General features: G+C 40.7%; 3 protein-coding genes across 3 annotated transcripts; all 3 read right to left on the bottom strand.

Moving 5' to 3' along the window:
* Positions 1-1,010: 1,010 nt before the first annotated feature.
* LOC114565177 (probable G-protein coupled receptor 148) lies at positions 1,011-1,919 on the bottom strand. The gene has a single exon (XM_028593070.1). The coding sequence runs from the start codon at positions 1,917-1,919 to the stop codon at positions 1,011-1,013; it is 909 nt and encodes a 302-aa protein (XP_028448871.1).
* A 2,014-nt stretch (positions 1,920-3,933) lies between these two features.
* On the bottom strand, positions 3,934-7,300 carry mterf4 (mitochondrial transcription termination factor 4). Its single transcript, XM_028593776.1, has 4 exons — positions 7,190-7,300; positions 6,412-6,850; positions 6,088-6,272; positions 3,934-4,440 (listed from the first exon to the last, which is right to left on the bottom strand). Exons 1-4 carry the CDS (start codon positions 7,244-7,246, stop codon positions 4,048-4,050), a joined length of 1,074 nt encoding a protein of 357 aa, XP_028449577.1. The 5' UTR covers positions 7,247-7,300; the 3' UTR covers positions 3,934-4,047.
* Positions 7,301-8,658: 1,358 nt separating this feature from the next.
* On the bottom strand, positions 8,659-19,906 carry pask (PAS domain containing serine/threonine kinase). Its single transcript, XM_028593423.1, has 21 exons — positions 19,517-19,906; positions 19,121-19,333; positions 18,592-18,821; positions 18,321-18,491; positions 17,705-17,839; positions 17,358-17,492; positions 16,934-17,171; positions 15,919-16,100; positions 15,700-15,829; positions 15,281-15,452; positions 13,882-14,114; positions 13,533-13,650; positions 12,369-12,928; positions 12,125-12,267; positions 11,858-12,010; positions 11,610-11,735; positions 11,389-11,523; positions 11,078-11,277; positions 10,724-10,857; positions 10,461-10,610; positions 8,659-9,329 (listed from the first exon to the last, which is right to left on the bottom strand). The coding sequence occupies exons 2-21, from the start codon at positions 19,314-19,316 to the stop codon at positions 9,169-9,171; spliced, it is 3,702 nt and encodes a 1,233-aa protein (XP_028449224.1). The 5' UTR covers positions 19,317-19,333; positions 19,517-19,906; the 3' UTR covers positions 8,659-9,168.
* Between the last annotated feature and the right edge of the window lie 397 nt (positions 19,907-20,303).

The raw sequence follows: 20,303 nt of genomic DNA, 5'->3' as shown, positions 1-20,303 counted from the left end.
TCTTTTTATTATTAAAAATACAAACCTGATACGTACATAATACATAATGATATCGGGTGATGTTGGGAGACCTCAAAGATGACGACCAGTCCGATGATTACAAATCAAGTGCAGCTTTATTCAAACAGTGAACAAACTTTCATGACACTGGGACAACCATGAGCATACAGACACGTCTGCCCAAGGATGAACCACATGTACATCATAGTGAATACCTTTTAAACACTTTTTGTGCTTACACAGCATGAGACATCTATTTCAGTTGGAACAATTTACTCTTAAACTACACCTTTTATGGCACGTGCTCCTAATAGATTCCCACATTCCTGGCTCCAATTCCTCTGTGTGAAAGTTGTGCCCATTCTAAGCTAGGTTTTACTGTGAGACCATATCATCTTAAACTGACTGGTCTCTAGAAAGTCCTTAGAATAGATAAGATACATTCAAACGTCTGCATGCACCCATACCAAACCTATCACATATAGAAAAAAAGACTAGACTGACAAGGCAATGAAGCAATGGAAAACATCGACATGGCAGCAACCTGGGCTATAGCTGCCATTGAGAACACAGAGGACATGTCCTCAGTATTGTTTTTGGGAATTTGGGGGTTTTAACGAGCTGAGGTGTTTATGTTCTAAATTCAAACAGAAATGACACATGGTGTTTTAGAGTCACTATTGTTAAATTGGACTGCTGTAGGCCAAAAAATAAGATAAAATGAAGGGATTCTCTACCAGAGTTACATTATTGGCATTGTGGGGAGTGTTTTGAAACAGCATTTAGACAATATTCACCAACAAACAATATACCCGTATCTTAAATGAATGCAGCACATTTGGAAAAAGTCCATCTTTTTGATGGCAGGTCAAAAATAAAAAACAAAATCTTGGGAATTTAGACTCATTCTGGCTACTGCTCTTGCAGGGCATCTGAGAAAACAGAAAATATGTATTTCACAAGTAATTCGATTGGAGAAATTTGAAAAGACTACCAGTTTGTAAGTGTCTTCATGAAACAGTAATCTGGCTGAGTGTCCTGTGCTGGTGCAGAAACTGCATTAGAGTATCAGAGATCTCCCTGTACCTCAGTCCATACAGGTACGGAGCAAACGCCCTGGGCAGCAACATGAAAACACCCATATTGACTGTGCTGACCCACACGCGAACATCCTGACTTATTTCGTTCCTCTGAAACATGAAGAGCTCCAGGGTGAAAACAAAGCCGGGGACAAAGTAGAGCAGGAGAAGAACCCCATGAGCCAGCAGCGTGACCCGGGCCCTGGAGAAGCGGCTCTGCCAGATGCCCTGGGTCCTTGTTACCATGTAGAGCCGAATGTAGCAGAAAAAAATGAGTATAGCACAGATGAGTGCAGCTACAAAGAAGTAGATGTAGATCCCCATCACGTTATTGACCTGAATGAAGCCCAGGGAGAGGAGGACCAGACACACAGCCACCTTTTCACGGGGATTTCCTCGATCCATCTCCATTATGATCATAAGGGTGAAAGGGTAAATGGCTGCGAGCACCCACACCCCCACCAGTATGCGGTGGATGCGGGCAGGTGGAAGAATGTCATGGTAATGGAGAGGCCAGCGAACCGCAGCGTAGGTGTCAACCACCATCAGGGTGACGGTGAGGATGGCACAGCAGTAGGTGGTGACAGTGACGGCTGTGACCAGCTCACAAATAAGCCAGGGTACTTGAGCTCTCGCAGCGTTACAGATCGCTGTGGCCAGGTTGAGGACCAGGAAGAGCACGTCTGCTGTCAGGGTGTTGGCCACTAGCAGGTAACGTGTCTCCTGACGCAAGGCACGGGACAGTATAATGCACGTCAGCAGAACGGGGTTGGCGAGCAAGGTTGCCAGAGTGAGCACTGTGGTGGGGATGAAAAAAAATTCTAGGTGCCACCTTTGCATACTCTCCACCCAATCCTGTGTGAGGTTTGACATCAACATTGATGACATTATGATGGCAGAGATGCTCTGACTGAGGTGTGTTTTACAGTGTGTTGACTACTTTCTCCAGCAGCTTCCTGTTAATGAAAAAGACTATAAATTAATATCAACAATCAGATCCCCTTCCAAATGCAAGCATGTAACTGCATAAATATGCAGTCTAGTGTATGAGTAGAGAGACTATTTTATTTATATTTCTTTATAATTATAATCTAATGAACTCCTATGAGAGCAAACATGGGTCTTCACATGAAGTGTCAATGAGGCAGGCACTTTGAATTATGAACTATGGTCTTATGGCTGCTCTGGCTGACTCAGTCTTAATCAAAATGACATTGATGTAACTTTTGTAGTGTGGCTCCGAGTTATTTTTAGTCCAGGTAAACCAGGTCAGGGAAAATGAAATGTAAATGAGAGAAATATAAGCATACCGTAATGGTCTCACTCCCTTGACTATGCAAATGAAAACAAATGCAAATAAAGATACAGGAAGTTGTAAATAATTTCCTTGAGGTGAGAAAGATAAATATATAACAAAAAATATACATTTAACTTTTTTAACTCTAAAAGAAAATTACAGTTGACTTCAGTTGCAGTTTGGATGAAACCGTGAATTTGAATATAGATTTTCCTACACTTTCGGGTGGGGCATCAGTATAAAATGGATATTAAGATTTTAATACTTAATTAAGTACCCTTAATACTTCCAAATACTCAAAAACATAAAATCACTTGGTTCTGTTGGAACTTTTGTGCAGACACACATATTGACTGGTTATTGATCGACCAAAGGTACGTTTTCTTACCTGACGTCCAGAACAGAAAACCTCTGTGTTGCACATCCATTGGGCTTAACGCTTCTATAAATCAATGGATGTTTTGTACGACTCGTCTCACCTGCTGGTCTTATCTGATGTACTTGTTGTTGACTCATTCAGATAATATAGGGATGGAGAAAGCCAAAGCCACTTAGCAGTCTCATAGTAACGGGGTGGAGCTTTCATCCTCTCAGTTGCTCTTCATGCTGTAACTTTATCAGTGTTTTCTACCCAAGATGTTTTCAATCCGATTTAGCTTTCATCGAGTCATTTTACCATCCAATCATCTAGGACAGGGGTCTTCAACAGTTTTTAAGCCAAGGACCCCTTAACTGAAAGAGAGATGGAGCAGGGACTCCCTACTACATACAATATATTGTCTGAAATGAAGTGGCATATTAAATTGGGCCTACAATAGCTTGTAGGGCGGCATTAAGCCTTTATATATACCTTTTTTTGCATAGAATACTAAGCTTTTAAAATAGCCTTATAATTGTCGGCATGATTTTATAAATTATGTTTTAATGTTAAACATACATGTGGCACAGTGAATCCTTAGGATAAACTAAATCTGTGGGTGGATGGATACTTTATTGACTGCCTTACCTATGGGCCGGTAAGCCTATCCTCAGTGGGGATTTATTTTTGCTAACAATATATTGGATTCATTGAAAAAAATTCACTTTCAAAAATTAACAGTAATTGGGAGGCCCCCCTGCATTGACTCTGTGGACCCCCTAGGGGTCCCAGACCCCCTGTTGAAGATCCCTGAGCTAGACTAAATGGATTATTCACCCTTTCCTCTTAATTTACTCCAAGCATCAAGGCAGTTAAGCCTCTGAAATTGCTTTAACATATGGGTTCACTTATATTCTGGAAAGTACAGTATATATGGGGGGAAAGGTTCACCATGTTTACACCTGACAGTTGTGACTCATCTACTGTATATAGAGTCCTCACCATCAGCCTATCCTCACACTGACGTCAATGCATCTTGTGTCCCGATGCGGACACTTAGATAAACACAGAAATCAACTTCAAAAGGTTCAATCAGTCCAATCTGTTAGCATCACATTGGCATATTCAACGAGAACAAGTTAGTTAACAATTACCACGACGTGGGTTTCCAGGTTTGTTTTAGATAAGAAAGTCCAACAAACAGAAAAAGGGGACATTTTATTGGTTCATTTATCACAAAGGATGTCATTTTCTCTAATCATGTAATTTCCTCTTTTAGTTTAAGTTCTCTTGGTCTTTACCACGGGGCTCTGTCATTTCTTTCTCCTCTTCCTGTATCCACTTTTCCCTCTAGTCTCCTCCTCTTCTTTATCCTCATCCTCATCATCATCATCACTATCAACTTCAATGTTGCCCTGCTGCTGCTGCTCCTCTTCCTGCCATTCTCTTGCCATCAGTCTCTTAAATACATCATACTCCTCTGTGGAGGCATTGGCGACATGCGTGAGGAAGGTGTCCTGGTCAACGCCGAGGATGCTGTCCAGTTTGGGGTTGAGGATCAACGTCTGTCCTTTTTTGTCTGGGGTTTGATACAGGCCCCTGCGCTCCAGAAAACAGTGTCGACAGCGCACCTCGTCCAGAGTGAAACGGAACAACCTGGACTTCACCATCTCTTTCTGTTTGACACCCATTCGGAAGTAGACGTACTATGGAGAGAGGAGTTGATAAATGTGGTTACAAACACCAATTAGTTGGAATGACAAAAAAAAACACTATAAGATAACCTCAAATAATAACTAGTTATTTTACAGATACAATGTGGGCAAGAGAGTAACAACTAACTCAACAGATATACTGTATGGCTACATGGCAGGGTTGGAAAGTAGCACCAGCCAAATGCTGGTAAAATATGCAAGGGGCTGCTAGATATGCTTTACTCACCAGCCCAAAAAAACTATGGTAATCTATTGAGTGGCTGGTAGATTTTGGATTTCACTGACAAAAAAAGTTCAATTCCAACCCTGCTATATGCATATATCAGATTATTAGTGGCTAAATTATCAGTCCCCAGGCTGCAGCACAAAAACGTCAGCTCAGTCATATACCACTTAATAACAACGCTGTGATCCATTTACAATCAGTTGCCCAAAAGATGTGGAGTATAAGTATGACCACCACAGGGAATACTATAGCAGTAACCCAATCCCATACTACTAAGTAGGTTTAGAGTATGTAGAGTGTGACACAGGAAAAGCATTAGTATGGTTACTAAAATGCTTGGTTTGGAGCATGTGTGCGCTGTTGATGGACACTATTGTCCCCCGATGCAAGGAAATGGACAAGCTGCTCACAGCTGAAAAAACATTAATCAAATTGTGGATTGTGGTTAAACAGCTACAGGAAGACCAAAGAAATCTCTGGCTGAAGACATGCGCTCTGATTATAAAGTTTAAATAAGCCTGACATTCTGTCAGCGCAAGTCCTGTATCATTTCCTGTTAGAGCAAAACGATAAAGTATGTTGATTTCTTGTATACTACGTGGAAAAGTGCATACATACAACATCCATACTGTAATTAGTGTCTAATTTGAATTGGGACACTATGTGAACAGCAAGGGTGTTGTCTTATACTACGGTGGCCTTTGATGTGATGTTTGGTCAAGTTTTAAGGAAGTCAATAAACCTGCAGTCTGGCATGAGAACATCACTCTACCATGGGAGCACTTGTCTGTCTCTAGAACTATTGAACTTCCATATATTTCAATTAGACCTGCAATTAATGATTATTTCTGATTCTATTTTGATTTATTAATGAATCATCTAACCTATAAAATGTCTGAAACCAGTAAAAAAAAAAAAAAAAAAAAAAAAAAAAAAAAAAAAAAAAAAAAAGCGCCCAAGGTTATGCCTTCAAATTGCTTGTTTTGTCTGACTAACAGTCCCAAACCCAAAGATCTACAGCTGAGCTGGAACTAGAGCTGGGCAATACATCGTTATTATATCGATATTGTGATATGAGACTAGATATCGTCTTAGATTTTGGATATCGTAATATCGTAATATGGCATTAGTGGTGTCTTTTACTGGTTTTAAAGGCTGCATTACCGTAAAGTGATGTCATTTTCTGAATTTACCAGACTGTTGTAACTGTTCTATTATTTGCCTTTACCCACTTAGACATTATATCCACATTACTGATGATTATTTATCAAAAATCTCATTGTGTAAATATTTTGTGAAATCGTTGTGGTATCGATATCGAGGCATTTGGTCAAAAATATATTATATCATATTTGATTTTCTCCAGATCACCCAGCCCTAGCTGGGACCAGTGAATTACCTGAAATACTGACCTGAAACTTGTACTCCAGCTGACCCATGTTTTCCATTACTATGGCCGGACTATCTCGGAGGATGTCCGTGACCTGCTGGATGGTAAACAGGCACTTCTCTCTGAGGAACACCACCACGTGTTTTACAGCCTTCACAGACACAGTCAGGATCTGGGGGTAATGGGACACCACTCTCTGAAGACTGCCTAATGAGGGACATAATGAACAAGTCTGATTTGATTATCATACCAAGCACCCCATTAGTAGTGAGCATACTACATCCACCTAAAGCAGTGCTTCGAACATGTTATGAAAAACTGTGCCGCACAAAGACCATGATCTTACCTTCAACTAACCCTAGTTTCCGCATGTTGGCTATGCGCTGCTGAAGCTGTGATTCCTTGACAGTGTACAGTTCAGGACATTTCTCCAGAATTTTCAGCACACTAGAAGGATTGAGGCCCAAGACAAACAGAGCTGTGAGAGTTGACAGAGCATGTTTGGTAGCACTTCCTCCTCCGAGTTTGGACATGGCATCTTGTATGTGCTCCGCCTGGGAGTCTGTGAATCCCATATCGACCAGAGAGTCTAGGGATAGCTCTGTGGCTGGCTTCTTGGATAGAGGACGGATTTCATGGCTTTGCTGCGTTGACTGGAGAGCGCTCTGGCTGGTGGAGGAACAGAACAATCTGCACGCTGTGCACAGAGGCTGGAGGTGGCATCTCCCAAACTGAAGTGGACTATATACAGAAGGGAGGATATTTCTCACAGCCAACTGAAGAACCTGTGGGAGAGAAATCATGGCTGTGATACACAAACAGCAGTTACGTTATGCCCCTGTTTTAATGCCCGTTGTTGAATTATATTGAACAATCAGAACAGGGTATTAGCCACTGTTACGGCTGTAGAGCAATTACAGAAGAGAGGTTAGCAGAACGTACGCTAATAAACTAGCTGTGATATCATTAGCATGTTAGCAAACATGGAGGTTATAGCGGAGAGGTTTGGGCTGTCAGTGGTTTCTTCGAGTTTTTTAAGTATGTGGCTTATTGATTCAAACGTTCCACAAAATAATAATTGTATTTTAAGTAAGAATGTCATGTTTAGTAGCATTCTGATTTACCTGACGCGCAACAACTTGGCTACCCATGCCTGTCCGTCGTACATATACTACCGTCATTCATTCTCAACAGAGGGCAGAGTAAAAAGGTTCCGCTATGTTCTACTAGTACAGAAACTCAAGAGGGCGCACAGCCAAAGTGAACATCAGACATTTGAATATCTCTTCAGACTGAACCATTACTGATGGTTTTACCGAAGAGGAGACCAGACGTTTTAGTGCCGTTTAATACCAATGTGTTTTTAAACATGGGATTCACAAGAGTACGCTCCAAAAAGCAGACCACTGTATGCCTATGATTTGTGAGCAAACGGACTAGAATGAACAGATTCAAGTTTGTCGATTTAAAGTGTAGTATTTTAGTGACCCCACCCCAACATTATCTAACTCCATTCTTTTAAACTCAAACTTATATTATGAGCTGAGAAAAACATGCTTAAATATTCAACAATCTCATTTATATTTGAATATACCTGCAAATTATATGGTAGAATATTATGGTATTTTAAAGGTCCCATGACATGGTGCTATTTGGATGCTTTTATATAGACCTTAGTGGTCCCCTAATACGGTATCTGAAGTCTCTTTCCTGAAGTTCAGCCTTGGTGCAGAATTACAGCCACTAAAGCCAGTCCCACAATGAGCTTTCTTTAGGACAGGGGTCACCACCACATGAGTAGCCCTCAGGCCTGTTCTAAAAATGAAAATTGAATATTGATATTATCTTGTTTCCCACCTTATTAAGTCATTGTTGATAATTATTGTGAGAAATCATTAACATGATCAGTGTCTTCACATAGATGAGCATCATTAATCATTAATAATCATATATAACTAAAGGCAAACTGCGCACATTTATTTCAGAAGAGCGTATCTAACTGGTAGCCCTTCGTATGACTCAATACCTATGAAGTAGCTCTCAGTTTCGAAAAGGTTGGTGACCCCTGCGGATGTGCCATTTCTGTGTCTGTAGCTATTGAGGAGAGAGAGGGGGAGCAAGGTGGAGGGTGGGGGTGTGGCCTTGACCAACTGGCACTTTGCTGTTTGAAAGCCATGATGTCTCTCTCTCATGGGCGGGCAAAGCAGAGAAAGAGGAGGTAACCTTCCAGATCGGCCCATCTGAGCTTTCATTTTCTCAAAGGCAGAGCAGGATACCCAGGGCTCGGTTTACACCTATCGCCATTTCTAGTCACTGGGGGACCATAGGCAGGCTGGGGGAACACACATTAATGTTAAAAAACCTCAAAGTGAAATTTTCATGCCATGGGACCTTTAACTCAAGTTGACATGCAGTATTTACAATACTGGAGAGGGGATCGGACAAATAAAATCCAATTTAAAAATTATTTGTTTTGAACAGTCCTTTGCTGCTTCATCCTCCCTCTCTGCCCCTTCATATCTGCACTATCTAATAAAATGAAAAAAATCCCAAAAGATTATCTTAAAAAAAAAGAAAAGAAACTGCAATGTGAAACTTTCTTGCACTGCTATTTAATGATTTACTTTCTTTACTTGCTGCATAAATATTACATTACCAATACTTTACAATGTTTGCTAGACAAACTTTTTACAGTTCTGATTAACAGGCAATTCTTTAATCATATAAAAAGGAACAACACATTTATGGTCAAATATTTATTGCTGTATAAAAAAATAAATAGATAAAATATTTACAACTTTTAATTAAAACACTCAAGATTAAAATCATTAACATGAGACATTAATCAATGATCACTTAAACAATTCCCTTCAACTTCAATCCAACTAGGTTTTCGGTGTGCTTTGTCTGAGCTAACAACTCGAGGTTGTGCTCACTTAGGTGGTTTAGTGGTAAAGCTGGATCCTTGTGATCATATAAGATGATTTTAATGCTTTAAATTTTATATAAATCCAAAAGAACAAATAAAATAGATAAGAGAAAAAGGGGGAAAGAATGCTACATCATGATACCAAATGTTGGATGGATGCTTGGCCTCCATTCTTTAATCTTCGTGGAGGTACTTCTGAAGCTCAGTTTCCAGGGCAACCATTGACAACCTGTCATCCTCATCTTCCTCGTCATCAGGAAGAGTCTCATCATGTTCATCCGGGAACAAGCCTTGCCTGACAAACACTTTAGGACTGGACTCGTGCTGTGGTGAGCCTGTGAAAAGATTAGAGGATCCATAAGCTGTCCCTGCCTTTCATTTACAAAAAACAAAAAAACAACTACAGATTGTAGATATTCTCTATGGTAACAGATATGCAAAGAAAAGGGCAGCAAAATATCCACTAATGAGTTACAGGATGTGTTTTTTACAAACTCTAAAACTAAGCGAAACAAAACAAGGACAGCCAGGTGCTATTTCATACTACTTCACAGTTGACCATGTGGCTTTTTAATGTCCAGCTCAAAAACACATAGACCAAAGCTACCAGCAGCTGTCAAAACAAAGCTTATACTCACTTTAGGTGAGTTAGCAGCTTGTTAAAGCAAGGCGGGAAAGTTAGGGATACATTTAATAATTATTATAATTATAGAGTGTGGTCTAGACCTACTCTATCTGTAAAGTGTCCTGAGATAATTCCTGTTATGATTTGACAGTATAAATAAAAGTGAATTCAATTTACAATTGCAATTTGGATGTAAAGACATTCATTTACAAATATTGCAAAAAAAAAAAAAAAAAAAAGGTGATATTAGAGATGCACTGATAGGTCGGTTTTCACATGCTCGGCCATGACCGGTGAACGGCAGGTCAGTCTGACATATGCCGATTTCATGCTGGTCAACGCTACAATTAACTGACAACATAAGTTATACGAGTTACAGTTCTCAAGGACGCACGCACACACGGACGCGACAGCACGGCCTCTTTTTTTCCCCTTTCTCTCAACTTTTCCGCCATGTGTCGCTAACATCGGTATCGGCTGACCTAACTCAATGAAAATCGGAAATTGGAATTGGCCTAGAAAGTTGTAATCGGTGCATCTCTAAGTGATATTTAATTACAGGTGGAGAAATTGGAAAACATGACTGGCCATTGTTATGGTGCGTTCTTTTTGTCCAACGAAGTCGATCTACGAGTCGTTTTTCGGAGTTACGAACCGGAAGTTGCAAAAAGAACGCCCCCGAGGTCGTATATACGACTGGTCAAGTCGTCTGAACTCAGAGGACCCCGAGTTTGTTTCTCGTTTTGACACGGATGTGACGTCACACTCAAGCTACTAGTCGCGATTACAAGACAAAAAGAACGCACCATTATTCTAACTCTAGTGTTAAAAGGATACTCACGGTAGGTGTTAGTTGCAGGAACAACCTCTGTCCAGCTGTACTCTGCCAGTGAAATGGGCTGGCTGATCCAGGAGTCCAGCAGTAGCTGGTCCAGAGTCAATCTCTGAGCAGGATCCGGGTGCAGCAGCCCACACAACACACCATGCAGGTCTGAGAGTATAAATAGGGAAATGTAAGAACAGATTTGTTAAAAAATGTTTTTTGTTAACTGAAAGGCACATTTTTCTGAAAATGATTGCCATTTGTAAAGAACAGCAGTATACCTGGAGAGAGGGGGAACGGGGGCTTTAGTTTGGCCTGCAGGATCTCTCCCACCCCACAGAAAGGGTTCTCACTGAATAGCAGTGTGTAGAGCAACACACCAAGAGACCACATCTCCAGCTCTGGACCCTCATAGCTACGAACAAGGAGGCAAACAATCAAAATAAGCTTATACTGGGTATTATGGAGAACATGGCAGCGTTTTATTATAGCTACATATAGTTTAATTGCACACTGTAAAGGTTAATAGGTCATAATAGTCACACAGGACTGGAAAACCAATATGAAATTTCCTATTTGCTGCTCAATGAAAAGTAACATATACCGCTTGTCATTCACAGGTATTATGTACGTACGGATTTCCCTGAAGCACCTCCGGGGAGCAGTACTCCAGTGTGCCACAGAAATTGAAGAATAGCTTCTTGGGAGCCATCATGGCAGCCGAGCCAAAGTCTATCAGTCGAATGTGGAAACCTTTGTCGATGATGATGTTCTCGTCTTTTATGTCCCTGTGAAGGATGTTCTTATTCCTCAGGTAGAAGACAGCAGCCACCAGCTGGGGAGAGACAGAACCTCCAGTTTAACAAGGAACAAGTGAATGCTTCACATTTTGGAGCCCACTCTCCTGACTCTTCTGTCATGTGTATTTTCTTGCCCATGTACTAACCTGTCTAAAGATGTAGCTGGCCAGGGGTTCATCCAGCCTTGGTTGCATGTCTATGAACTCAAAAAGATCCAAGCAATCTCCATGTTTCTCCATCACCATCTGGAAGTAACTCCCATTCTCAAACACCTCCAGCACCTAGTGACACACAGACACACACTGAGCAAAATAATAGTTTTTTACAACTTTGTGTCTTAAAGGCTCCGATGTGACAACCCACTGACCTTGACTATGTTGTGGTGCTGTACTCGTGTCAGTATGGCAATCTCCTGGCTGACCCGTCCCAGCATGGGATCATCTACCCAGCACTCAGTCACTATCCTGGCCTTCTTAATGAACTTCACTATCACCTGCACATTTTCAAAAACACATCAAAAGAGGCCACGTCACCACAACACTCATACTACCCAGGAAAATCTCAATGCAAAAAACAGCAGGATGTGTTTCTGCATCAATGAGACATTCTTCTTACTTCTAATCCATCAGAGCGTCTCATTGCCTCCCAGACAAAACCAAAGGCTCCTTTACCCACAGGGTTGAGAGGCTGGTACTCTTCTTCAAACTGCCCGTCACAGGCTCGAGAGTGCTCCAGATCCATGGTGGAGTGCAAAGCCTCACACATCCTCTAAGGGAGGAAAGCAGTAACGAATTAGGAGTTGAACGCAGAACAACACTTTTAATGTTTTGATAAAGAAATAATATGTGCCATCCTGACTTATAACTAAATATTGCCATTGACCTCTCCCAGACTGGCTCCTGATTGGTTGTGCTGTGATCGATCCGTTTGCAACAGTGCCCCCTGCTGGCCAGGCCTACTCATCCACACACAGATCATGGAGCTTCCATCAGGGAGGTTAGTCCTGCACACGTCACACTGCACATCTGCAGAGAACAGAAGGTACCGGGTGAAGTCTTTTGGCTTTATGTAACACAATATGTACATTTTTTGAGGGAAACAGATTAACAGTTGAAGTAGTACCAACCTACTCTCGTGCCATCTCTGTGGTATGCACTTCCTTCGTATCGCCCCTCCAGTATCTGTGTAGTGTCTGAGGACGGGATGTGTCCATTCACCTTCCGTTTCTTAGGAGTAGACGTGGCAGGAATGTCCAGCTTTGGCATGCAGACCTCTTGGCTCTTTTCTTTATGAATTGACAAGAGAGAAGCCCACTGATCCTGCTCCCTGTGGTCGTTTTCTACTTGCTCTTCACTTAAGCCGTTTCTGGCATCTACACCAATCTCAACAGGCTCTGCTTCCTGGTCCGACCCTATCACGCATGGGGAGGGTGTACGCAGGAGCTCCGCTGTATCACAGGATGTCATGGAGTTTTGGTTGTCGTCGTTGTACCCTCCGCCGCTGAGAAGCTCTACGCTACCGCTCAGATCTAGCTCGGCCAGGGCGCGGGTCACCAGTTCACCATTGCTGTTAAGGTCCAGGAAACAGCTGGCTGAATCCACTATGTGTGCTGACCGGGAGTCCATTGCCTGGCCTGGATCAGAACCACCCTGGACGGCAAACGTTTCACAGAAGCCAGAGGACGACCTAGGAAATTGAGTTTCAAAAAACTGATGTCAAAGAACAACCAATGGAACAAGATTGTCAAATCTTTTCAGAATAAACAAATCCAGATGGTATTTTTTTATTTATTTATTTTTTATCAAAAGAGGCAGGGAAATACGATCTTTCTGAAAAATGTTTTCTTTACAATCTCAACCTGGCATTTCATTGACAATTAGGGCTGCACCACATTCGCATCATTGGAAATTATGAACCTATTTCAGTGGCTACTGGCCTGTAAATGATGCAGTGAAAAGTCATTCAGTCCAAATAGATACTATGGATGTACTTTGCTGTTGTCATGCCAGGATAGATACATTTTATTCTAAATTGAGGTGCCCAACTAAATTTTACTAAAACTTTAACCCGACAATTGCAACAGTTTAAAAGGCACCAAAGAAATAAAATACATGGTGAAAAATAATATAATTTCTTCAATGATGTAGTATGCAAAGCAGTGCTAATTTCTAGATATCAGATTCAAATAAAGTTTAATGTAATAAAGTGAAAGCCAGTTGAATATTTTGGTGCTAAAGATGTGGTGAGTCAAATGTCTCAAGACAAAAACAACTGCAACTTCTACCCTCACCTGCTCTCCATTGAGATGACCTCAAAGCTGGAGTCTTGGAGCACAGAGACACGTGAGCGGTGGTCTTTGCCTACATCAGGCGCGGTGCCACCCTCCCTGCCATTCTGACTGGGAAGGTCTAAAAGAGGGACAAAATAATAAAAAACATGGAAAATGCTCTCAATACAGTTTTTCAAAGACTGCTTTTTTTAAACGCTGTAAATAGGAAATCATGCTACACAATATGAAATATTTACATGTAGCATTCTGATATATACTGCAGTTTAGTTTTTGGGTTGCAGGGAAGAACTACAAATAAATTATAGTAAACAAGACACAAAACCTACAAAAAGGTGTAGCCGAATCCTACCTGGGATAATATTGATGGCAGGCTGATTATTTTCATGAACTTTACTGGCGAGCTGCTGTTCTCGGTTATGGTGTGGCGGTTCAGTGGAAACCAGGCAGTAGGTCTCTTCTTCCGGAGGTTGCACCCAGGCAAATGTCTTGAGGAGTGCCTGAGTGGTATCAGCACCGTCTAGCTGGCTAGTGCAGAGAGCAACCCTGGCTGCCTCCTCCATCAGCTCGGTAGTGTCATCAGCCCTGAGGAAAGAATGGCTGGATTAAAATCTATGTGTTGGGTAACACTTTACTTGAAGGTATAAGGTATAAGAGTGTCATGACACTGTCATGACACAGGAACCCTAACTCTAACTCTAACTTGTCATGACAAAAACTGAATGACACTCTATGACAGAGGCGTTAGGTCATAAACTCTTATGTAGATACCTTCAAGTAAAGTGTAACCATGTGTTGTAATGCCAATGCGCATTCAATAAGAATGTAATTATCATACTACAAAAAGGCAAAAAAAAATGCACGAAATGAATGTTTAAACATTTAGCTTATAATCAGTGCATTCATAGATTACACAGGTCCCTCAAGATTTCTGTTCCTTGTGGGAGAGTGAGGATACATGCAATGGTCAAAAATGAGCTTTTGTGAACGACACATTTAACAATCACTTCAAGGAATAAAAAAAAAAAAAAGATTTAATATATGACGTAGGCAAGCATATTTTTAAAGCTGACATTGTTTTCCCAAGGCACTCAGGTTGATGCGTGGTTTTGTCTGTTTAGCTGTAATAAAAGCTTGAGACTATTAAAACCTTGTAGTATAATCAATCTTATGACAAAGTAAAGTTATCAACCAATAATTCATGTATGTACTACATAACTGTGGATCATGTACAATTTATCATTCATACAAGGGCGGTTTTATTAACACCATGGGACATTCATTTCTCTTGGTAGTGTAGTAAATGACCGATGTTTTATATCAGTCATTTACTACATTAGCAAGAGAAATAAATGTCTCTTGTCTGTCACAGGTCTGGTCCATGGCCCTTTACAGCATTTCTACGAAGGAAATTTTTTTTTTATTTAAGCCCTGGATGCCTCTCATTAATCTCATTCACAAAACCTGAAAATTGGAAATGTCACCTTATACCGAATTAAGTCACTGAAGTCTCTTTAGGTCCGTGGATATTGCTACAGTGGCTTTTTTTCTGGTCCATTATTTGTCAAATTACAAAGCATACAAAGATTTGGTTTGCTATTCTTTTTTTTCTTTAGATCAATTTTTTATTGTTTTTATATTTATAAACCTACAGAACAGACAAACAGAATTGATCAAGAACAACAAGTGCTCTTGAGTAAAAAACATTCAGGTTGCTTATGACACAGAGGACATAGGGGGTCGCTACTTACATAACCACTCGTGTGGAGGTGACAGCAGGAAGAGAAAGTGTCGAAAGAGCGCTGCCCTGTTTCTCCAGCCTGGTGCTGCTTCCAGTGAAGATCTTGCCTCTACCTGTGGCGCTTCTTCCCAGGACAGCCTGATGCACCGTGGCCATATCACCAGCCACCAGTGAGGAAGGGTCTAAGGATTGAGAGAAAGAAGGAAAAGAATACATCATACAAATAGTACTTTATGACGAGCCAAAATAAATATTACAAACAGGAACAGAGTAGCAGCATGGGTATGAAAGGACACAGGCCGTTTGATAGTCTGAAATTGTCCCACATCACCTCACAGTTTGAAAACCTCTGGTTTAGACTAATCACCGCGAGTGGGTTGTGAAAAAGCTGCCATCTTGTACACATCACAGATACCTAAAAATGCTCACCATTGTTTCCTGATATTTTGGATGAGGCTGTACTTTTATTGCCCTCTGCTCGAGAATCAGAGAAGGGGCTGGCCTTTCTGTCTGAGTCAGTCATCCACCCGTAGAAACCGGGCATCAGAAAAGTGACAGTCTGTTGATGACAAAGCAGCAGAGACAGAAGTGAGAGTTGGAACGGTTGTCAATCTAAACAGCCTTGTTCAGCCGGTCATGTTGGCTAACCTTTGTCAGCAGCTCGTCCTGGTCGTAGCCAAACAGCGCGAGAGCCAGGTGGTTGTGGATGCTGTAGATCGAGCCATCGGGGTGGAGCAGGAGGAGACCGCTCAGAGGAGCAAAAACCCAAACTGTCCCTGAGTACTCCAGTGCAGGGCAGGGGGAGAGGACAATGCTGTCCACTTTCACTTCTGTGAGAGTCGAGACACATGTTAAAAAAAAATTTTTTTTTTACTACATTACAGTATAAGAGTATTATTATTTTGCATACTGGATTGGCTGAACTAGCAAATATCAAATTGTTTTGAGGATGCTATTCAACTAATATACAATAAAGGGGGTAGACATGAAGACACTTCATGAAAAAGGAAATGAACACTAAAAAGTTGTCAAACTTTCATTGTAAGTACCATATATGATCAAAATGGTTCTGCATCAGTATGATAACGTATGTAAAAATCTCCAAACTGAACGTTTCATTTGAAAAAACAAACAAACACGGGTTTGAGCTTTTTGACAATAAGGTTTTCAGATCCAATGTGTTTTTAAATTGCTTACCTAGCTTAAGAAGTACGATCATTTTCGCAACCCCTTAAGGAACATAACCTAATTCTTCAGTTCATCTGAAGAATTCAAAAATCGCCAAATTTGGAGATACATGGTTTTCTATGGAAATTGACAAGGCTTTATTATGTAGGTCTGTTACATTGTTGATGCATCTTTTATGCTTTTGGCCTATGTTGGCATCATTTGGGGCCATTTCTCTTGACATTAAATAACTATTTTTAATTTTGATAACTGGCTTTCAACTTCAAAATTTTAATTACTTTCCCATCAGGGGTTTCCATTACCTTGTGTAACTTCTGTATGTTTTTCTTATATAAAAGGCTGAAGAGTATACACTGCAGGATGCTTAGTGCTTAGGCAGCATAATACACCAGTTTCTCATAAATAATATTGAGTGTTTTTTAATCCCTCTCTGACCTAGTATTAGGTCCCTTCAAAAAACAACTAAACTCCTTACCTGAGGATGGCACTGCAGGGTCTGAGCCTTCTGACTTGCACACAGAAGAGGGGAGAGGAGAGCATGGCTGATTGCCGTGTGCATCTGGTCTGTCATGACTCTTTGTTGGACAGGTGCAACCAGTCCCATTGTTTTGGTGTTGGGGCCTCCCACATAGCACTGGCCCCTGAAGTTTGACACACAGCGGGACTGATGCACCCCCTCTGCTTCTACCACACACTCTCTGAACCCTCAGCATCTGAAAGAAGGAAGTCAAAGATGAAATACTTACAGAAATACCTGTGTGTAACACGTTGCAGGATTTAATTTCTTTTCCCTGTGCTCCTGAAGAAGCCCATTGTTAAACCGAAAGTTGAAGGCGAAGCTTAAGAAAGGGAGCTTTCCTTAGCTGAGTGGGACGGTTCTGGCTGTGAAGTGTGCTTACTTTGGGCAACGTACTACTGTGCAGGGGGATTTGTAAGGAGGGGATCAGCTCCTTCACAGACACCCCTTTTAACTCATCCGGATGGTGGTATCCATGGAGATGGGCAAACGCCAAGTCACAGGTTAGGATATTGCCCTAGAAATGACAAAGAATGTTTTAATGGGTTAGCAAATATTATATAGTAATAGCAGTATATTACCAAGTAGCATGTAATTGAAGATAAGATAGGAGTAATACAAATGACTTGTAAAAACATTTTTTTAAATACAGGAAAGCAGGAATTCTCATGAATAATGCAACAATAAATAATAAATCACACTACTAAGGCTAAATGATGAGATGCTTACGTCTTGTGAAAAGGACAGAAAGGCTGATACCCTTTCCACACTTTCCATCATGACAAGCCAGTGCTCTTCATTTTGTGACCGTCTGTAGGTACACACTGACATTGGCACATCTCCAGATAATGTCACAACATCCACCTACAGAAAAACTACCATGTTAAACATACAAACACACTCACTTAACTTAATATTCAAGTTTTTTAGTCAGCAATAATTGGCCCTGTACTCCCATTTCTGAACTATACCACATCCTCATTTAGCAGAAAAGTTTGAATATTTTAAAAGACTCCTCACACTCACTCACTGCAAATTCTCTATTCAGTCTTCTCCCTTCTGGAAAAAGACTACACAGTATTAAGGCTACATCTCTCTTCCATAATAGCACCTGTCCTCAAGCAATCTGCATCCTAAATGCTTCACTGGTTGTATAAATAAGCACACAGACTTTAACTTGTCACTTTAAGGGCATCAGTGATATGACTGCACTATTGTATTGTTACTGTATTGTAATTGTGTTTTTGTGCGTACAATGTAATTATATGTTATGTTGTTGTTAAGCGCACCAAAACACATTCTAAATCAACTGTGGTTGAGAATGTGGCAATCAATGATATCATACCACTTTTCCAGACACAGCCACAACAGTTCCATCCAGAAGTGGAAAATCTTCTTCCAATGCTTCCTCCAGGACCTGACTGGTTTTCTTCAAGATACAGGACAGCTTTTTTCCAATAAGCTCAGCGGTGGTGCACTCAAACAATTTGCAGGCCTGTTCATTTGCTGACAAAATCTGAAAAATGAAGACAAAACAAAACACATGCTCTAGTTGCATTACTGTTTGACCAATTCTGCTCAGCCACCACTGCTCACATTAAGTGCACACACAGTACCTCTCTGGTTTTATGGTCGACGGTAAGAATGACTTTGTTTGGGTTGAGGGCAGATGGAGATCCAGACAGGCCAAAATCTCCAGAGACTAGCTGACTGAACAAGCTTTCCTCTGTCTCTGACATAGTGGACGGGTGTGGCAGGGACACAGCAGAAATGTGTGAGTCAGGATGTAAACTAGAGATTTGGAGGTCTCTTGTTGCGACAGAAGTGAAAACATCTAAACCTTCACCTGTAAGCAAAGAATAGGGGACAGATTAAAAAAAAGTTATCTCATCCTTACAATTAGGGCTGCAACTAATAATTATTTTCATATTTGCCCAAGGAGACTTCTTAAAATAGCTTGTTTTATCTAAAAAAAATAGTCAAATAGTCAATTTCAAACAATATAGTCAACTTACTTTTATCAAAGAAAAACAGCAAATATAAATCTTGTATTGTATAAAGGGTAATCACATTCATTGTTTGTAGACTGATTATTAATTTCAGCTCTAACGTTACTCACAATTCCTACCAAACAGTTACACTCACCTCTCAAGGAATCAGGATAATTACGACGTTGCATTGTCTTGTTGTACAACGGTCTCTGAGTACATGGGTAGGATTTATTTAGGTCAAAATCATCCTCCAGGAGATCAGAGGTGAGGTTGGGCACTACACAAATAGTGTCTCCTTTTACTCTGCTGCTTTGGCTCACCCCAAAATGAGCCTCAGTCGAGAGTGACATTGCTGTTGGTTATCCAGCTGGGATTGACAATGATTGAGAGAATTCATGGATTGCAGAATTAGCTACAGGTTAGCCGATTACAGCACGATCAGCTAACAGAGAACATGTTTTATTGATAACATTTGAGTTGTTCGGTAACGTTCACGTTATTAGCGTTTATTAGATTTGAAGATAAAGATGAAGTCCAAAACAACACTCACCCCAAGTCGTAGAAAGAAACGTGGCGTGTGTTTCCTACAAGGACACAGCAACAGATAGCTAGCTAGCTAGATAATGGACACAGCCGTTTCAGTTGACGCTAGTTGACAAGGTAACGTTACCTCCCTTGCGCTACCTGGCTAATTAGCAATCTGCTAACATTAACCTTTACTGCCACTACAAACAAAGCGATGCCGTGTGGTGTTTGGTTCTGAAATTGCAGGTTTTGCCGCTACAATTTCAACGACTTTATCCGAGTTGATGTTACCGTTGCGTTTGCACAACTTTGACACCATTCCAGTAGGTTAGTTAAGGAAAAAAAAAAAGACTTTATTTTATTTAGCTATAGCATTTAACTTCATCCAGCAGTAGGTTTTGTATACCGCGGGCTTCGAGCGGCAGCCGAGAAGATTCAAGGAAGTCACCTAAAGCCAATCAAATATCATTCCTCTAAACAAGAACACCTCATTGGATGATTAGACGGAAACGCCCGCCTTTGTTTCCCTGGAAACCATGTCACGAAAACAAACTAAATAGAAAGAGGAAAATGTCTCAAAAGCGGTATACTTTACACAAGTCAAATAAATAATTCACACATTGTTTTATTATAAAACAGGAAGACACAGACTAATCCCAACAGCAAACCACAGTAACTACGGGAAAGTATTTCAAGCATAGGTGTAAAACATTTTTTTTTTATATATATATATATATATATGGTTTCAAGTCACAGGGTTTTTTACTGCGGTTTATAACAATAAGTCTACTTTAGCTTTGTTAATTCAATTC

Source organism: Perca flavescens, chromosome 12, assembly GCF_004354835.1.
Source record: "Perca flavescens isolate YP-PL-M2 chromosome 12, PFLA_1.0, whole genome shotgun sequence".
NCBI lineage: Eukaryota > Metazoa > Chordata > Actinopteri > Perciformes > Percidae > Perca > Perca flavescens.
The sequence above is the reverse complement of the archived record's forward strand: the minus strand, read 5'-3'. Positions and strand labels throughout refer to the sequence as shown.

Bases quoted from the DNA above. Each gene is read 5' to 3' on its own strand.
- pask (XM_028593423.1), bottom strand. From the start codon at position 19,316: ATGTCACTCTCGACTGAGGCTCATTTTGGGGTGAGCCAAAGCAGCAGA. The intron at 17,493-17,704 runs GTAAGCATCTCA...TGTCATTTCTAG, and splicing joins TTCTGTCCTTTTCACAAGAC to GGCAATATCCTAACCTGTGA. The intron at 12,011-12,124 runs GTCAATGGCAAT...TTCCTCCCTTAG, and splicing joins CAGGAGCCAGTCTGGGAGAG to AGGATGTGTGAGGCTTTGCA.
- mterf4 (XM_028593776.1), bottom strand. From the start codon at position 7,246: ATGACGGTAGTATATGTACGACGGACAGGCATGGGTAGCCAAGTTGTT. The intron at 6,273-6,411 runs GTAAGATCATGG...GTCCCTCATTAG, and splicing joins GAAACTAGGGTTAGTTGAAG to GCAGTCTTCAGAGAGTGGTG. The intron at 4,441-6,087 runs GTCAGTATTTCA...CTCTCTCCATAG, and splicing joins AGCTGGAGTACAAGTTTCAG to TACGTCTACTTCCGAATGGG.
- LOC114565177 (XM_028593070.1), bottom strand. From the start codon at position 1,919: ATGCAAAGGTGGCACCTAGAATTTTTTTTCATCCCCACCACAGTGCTC.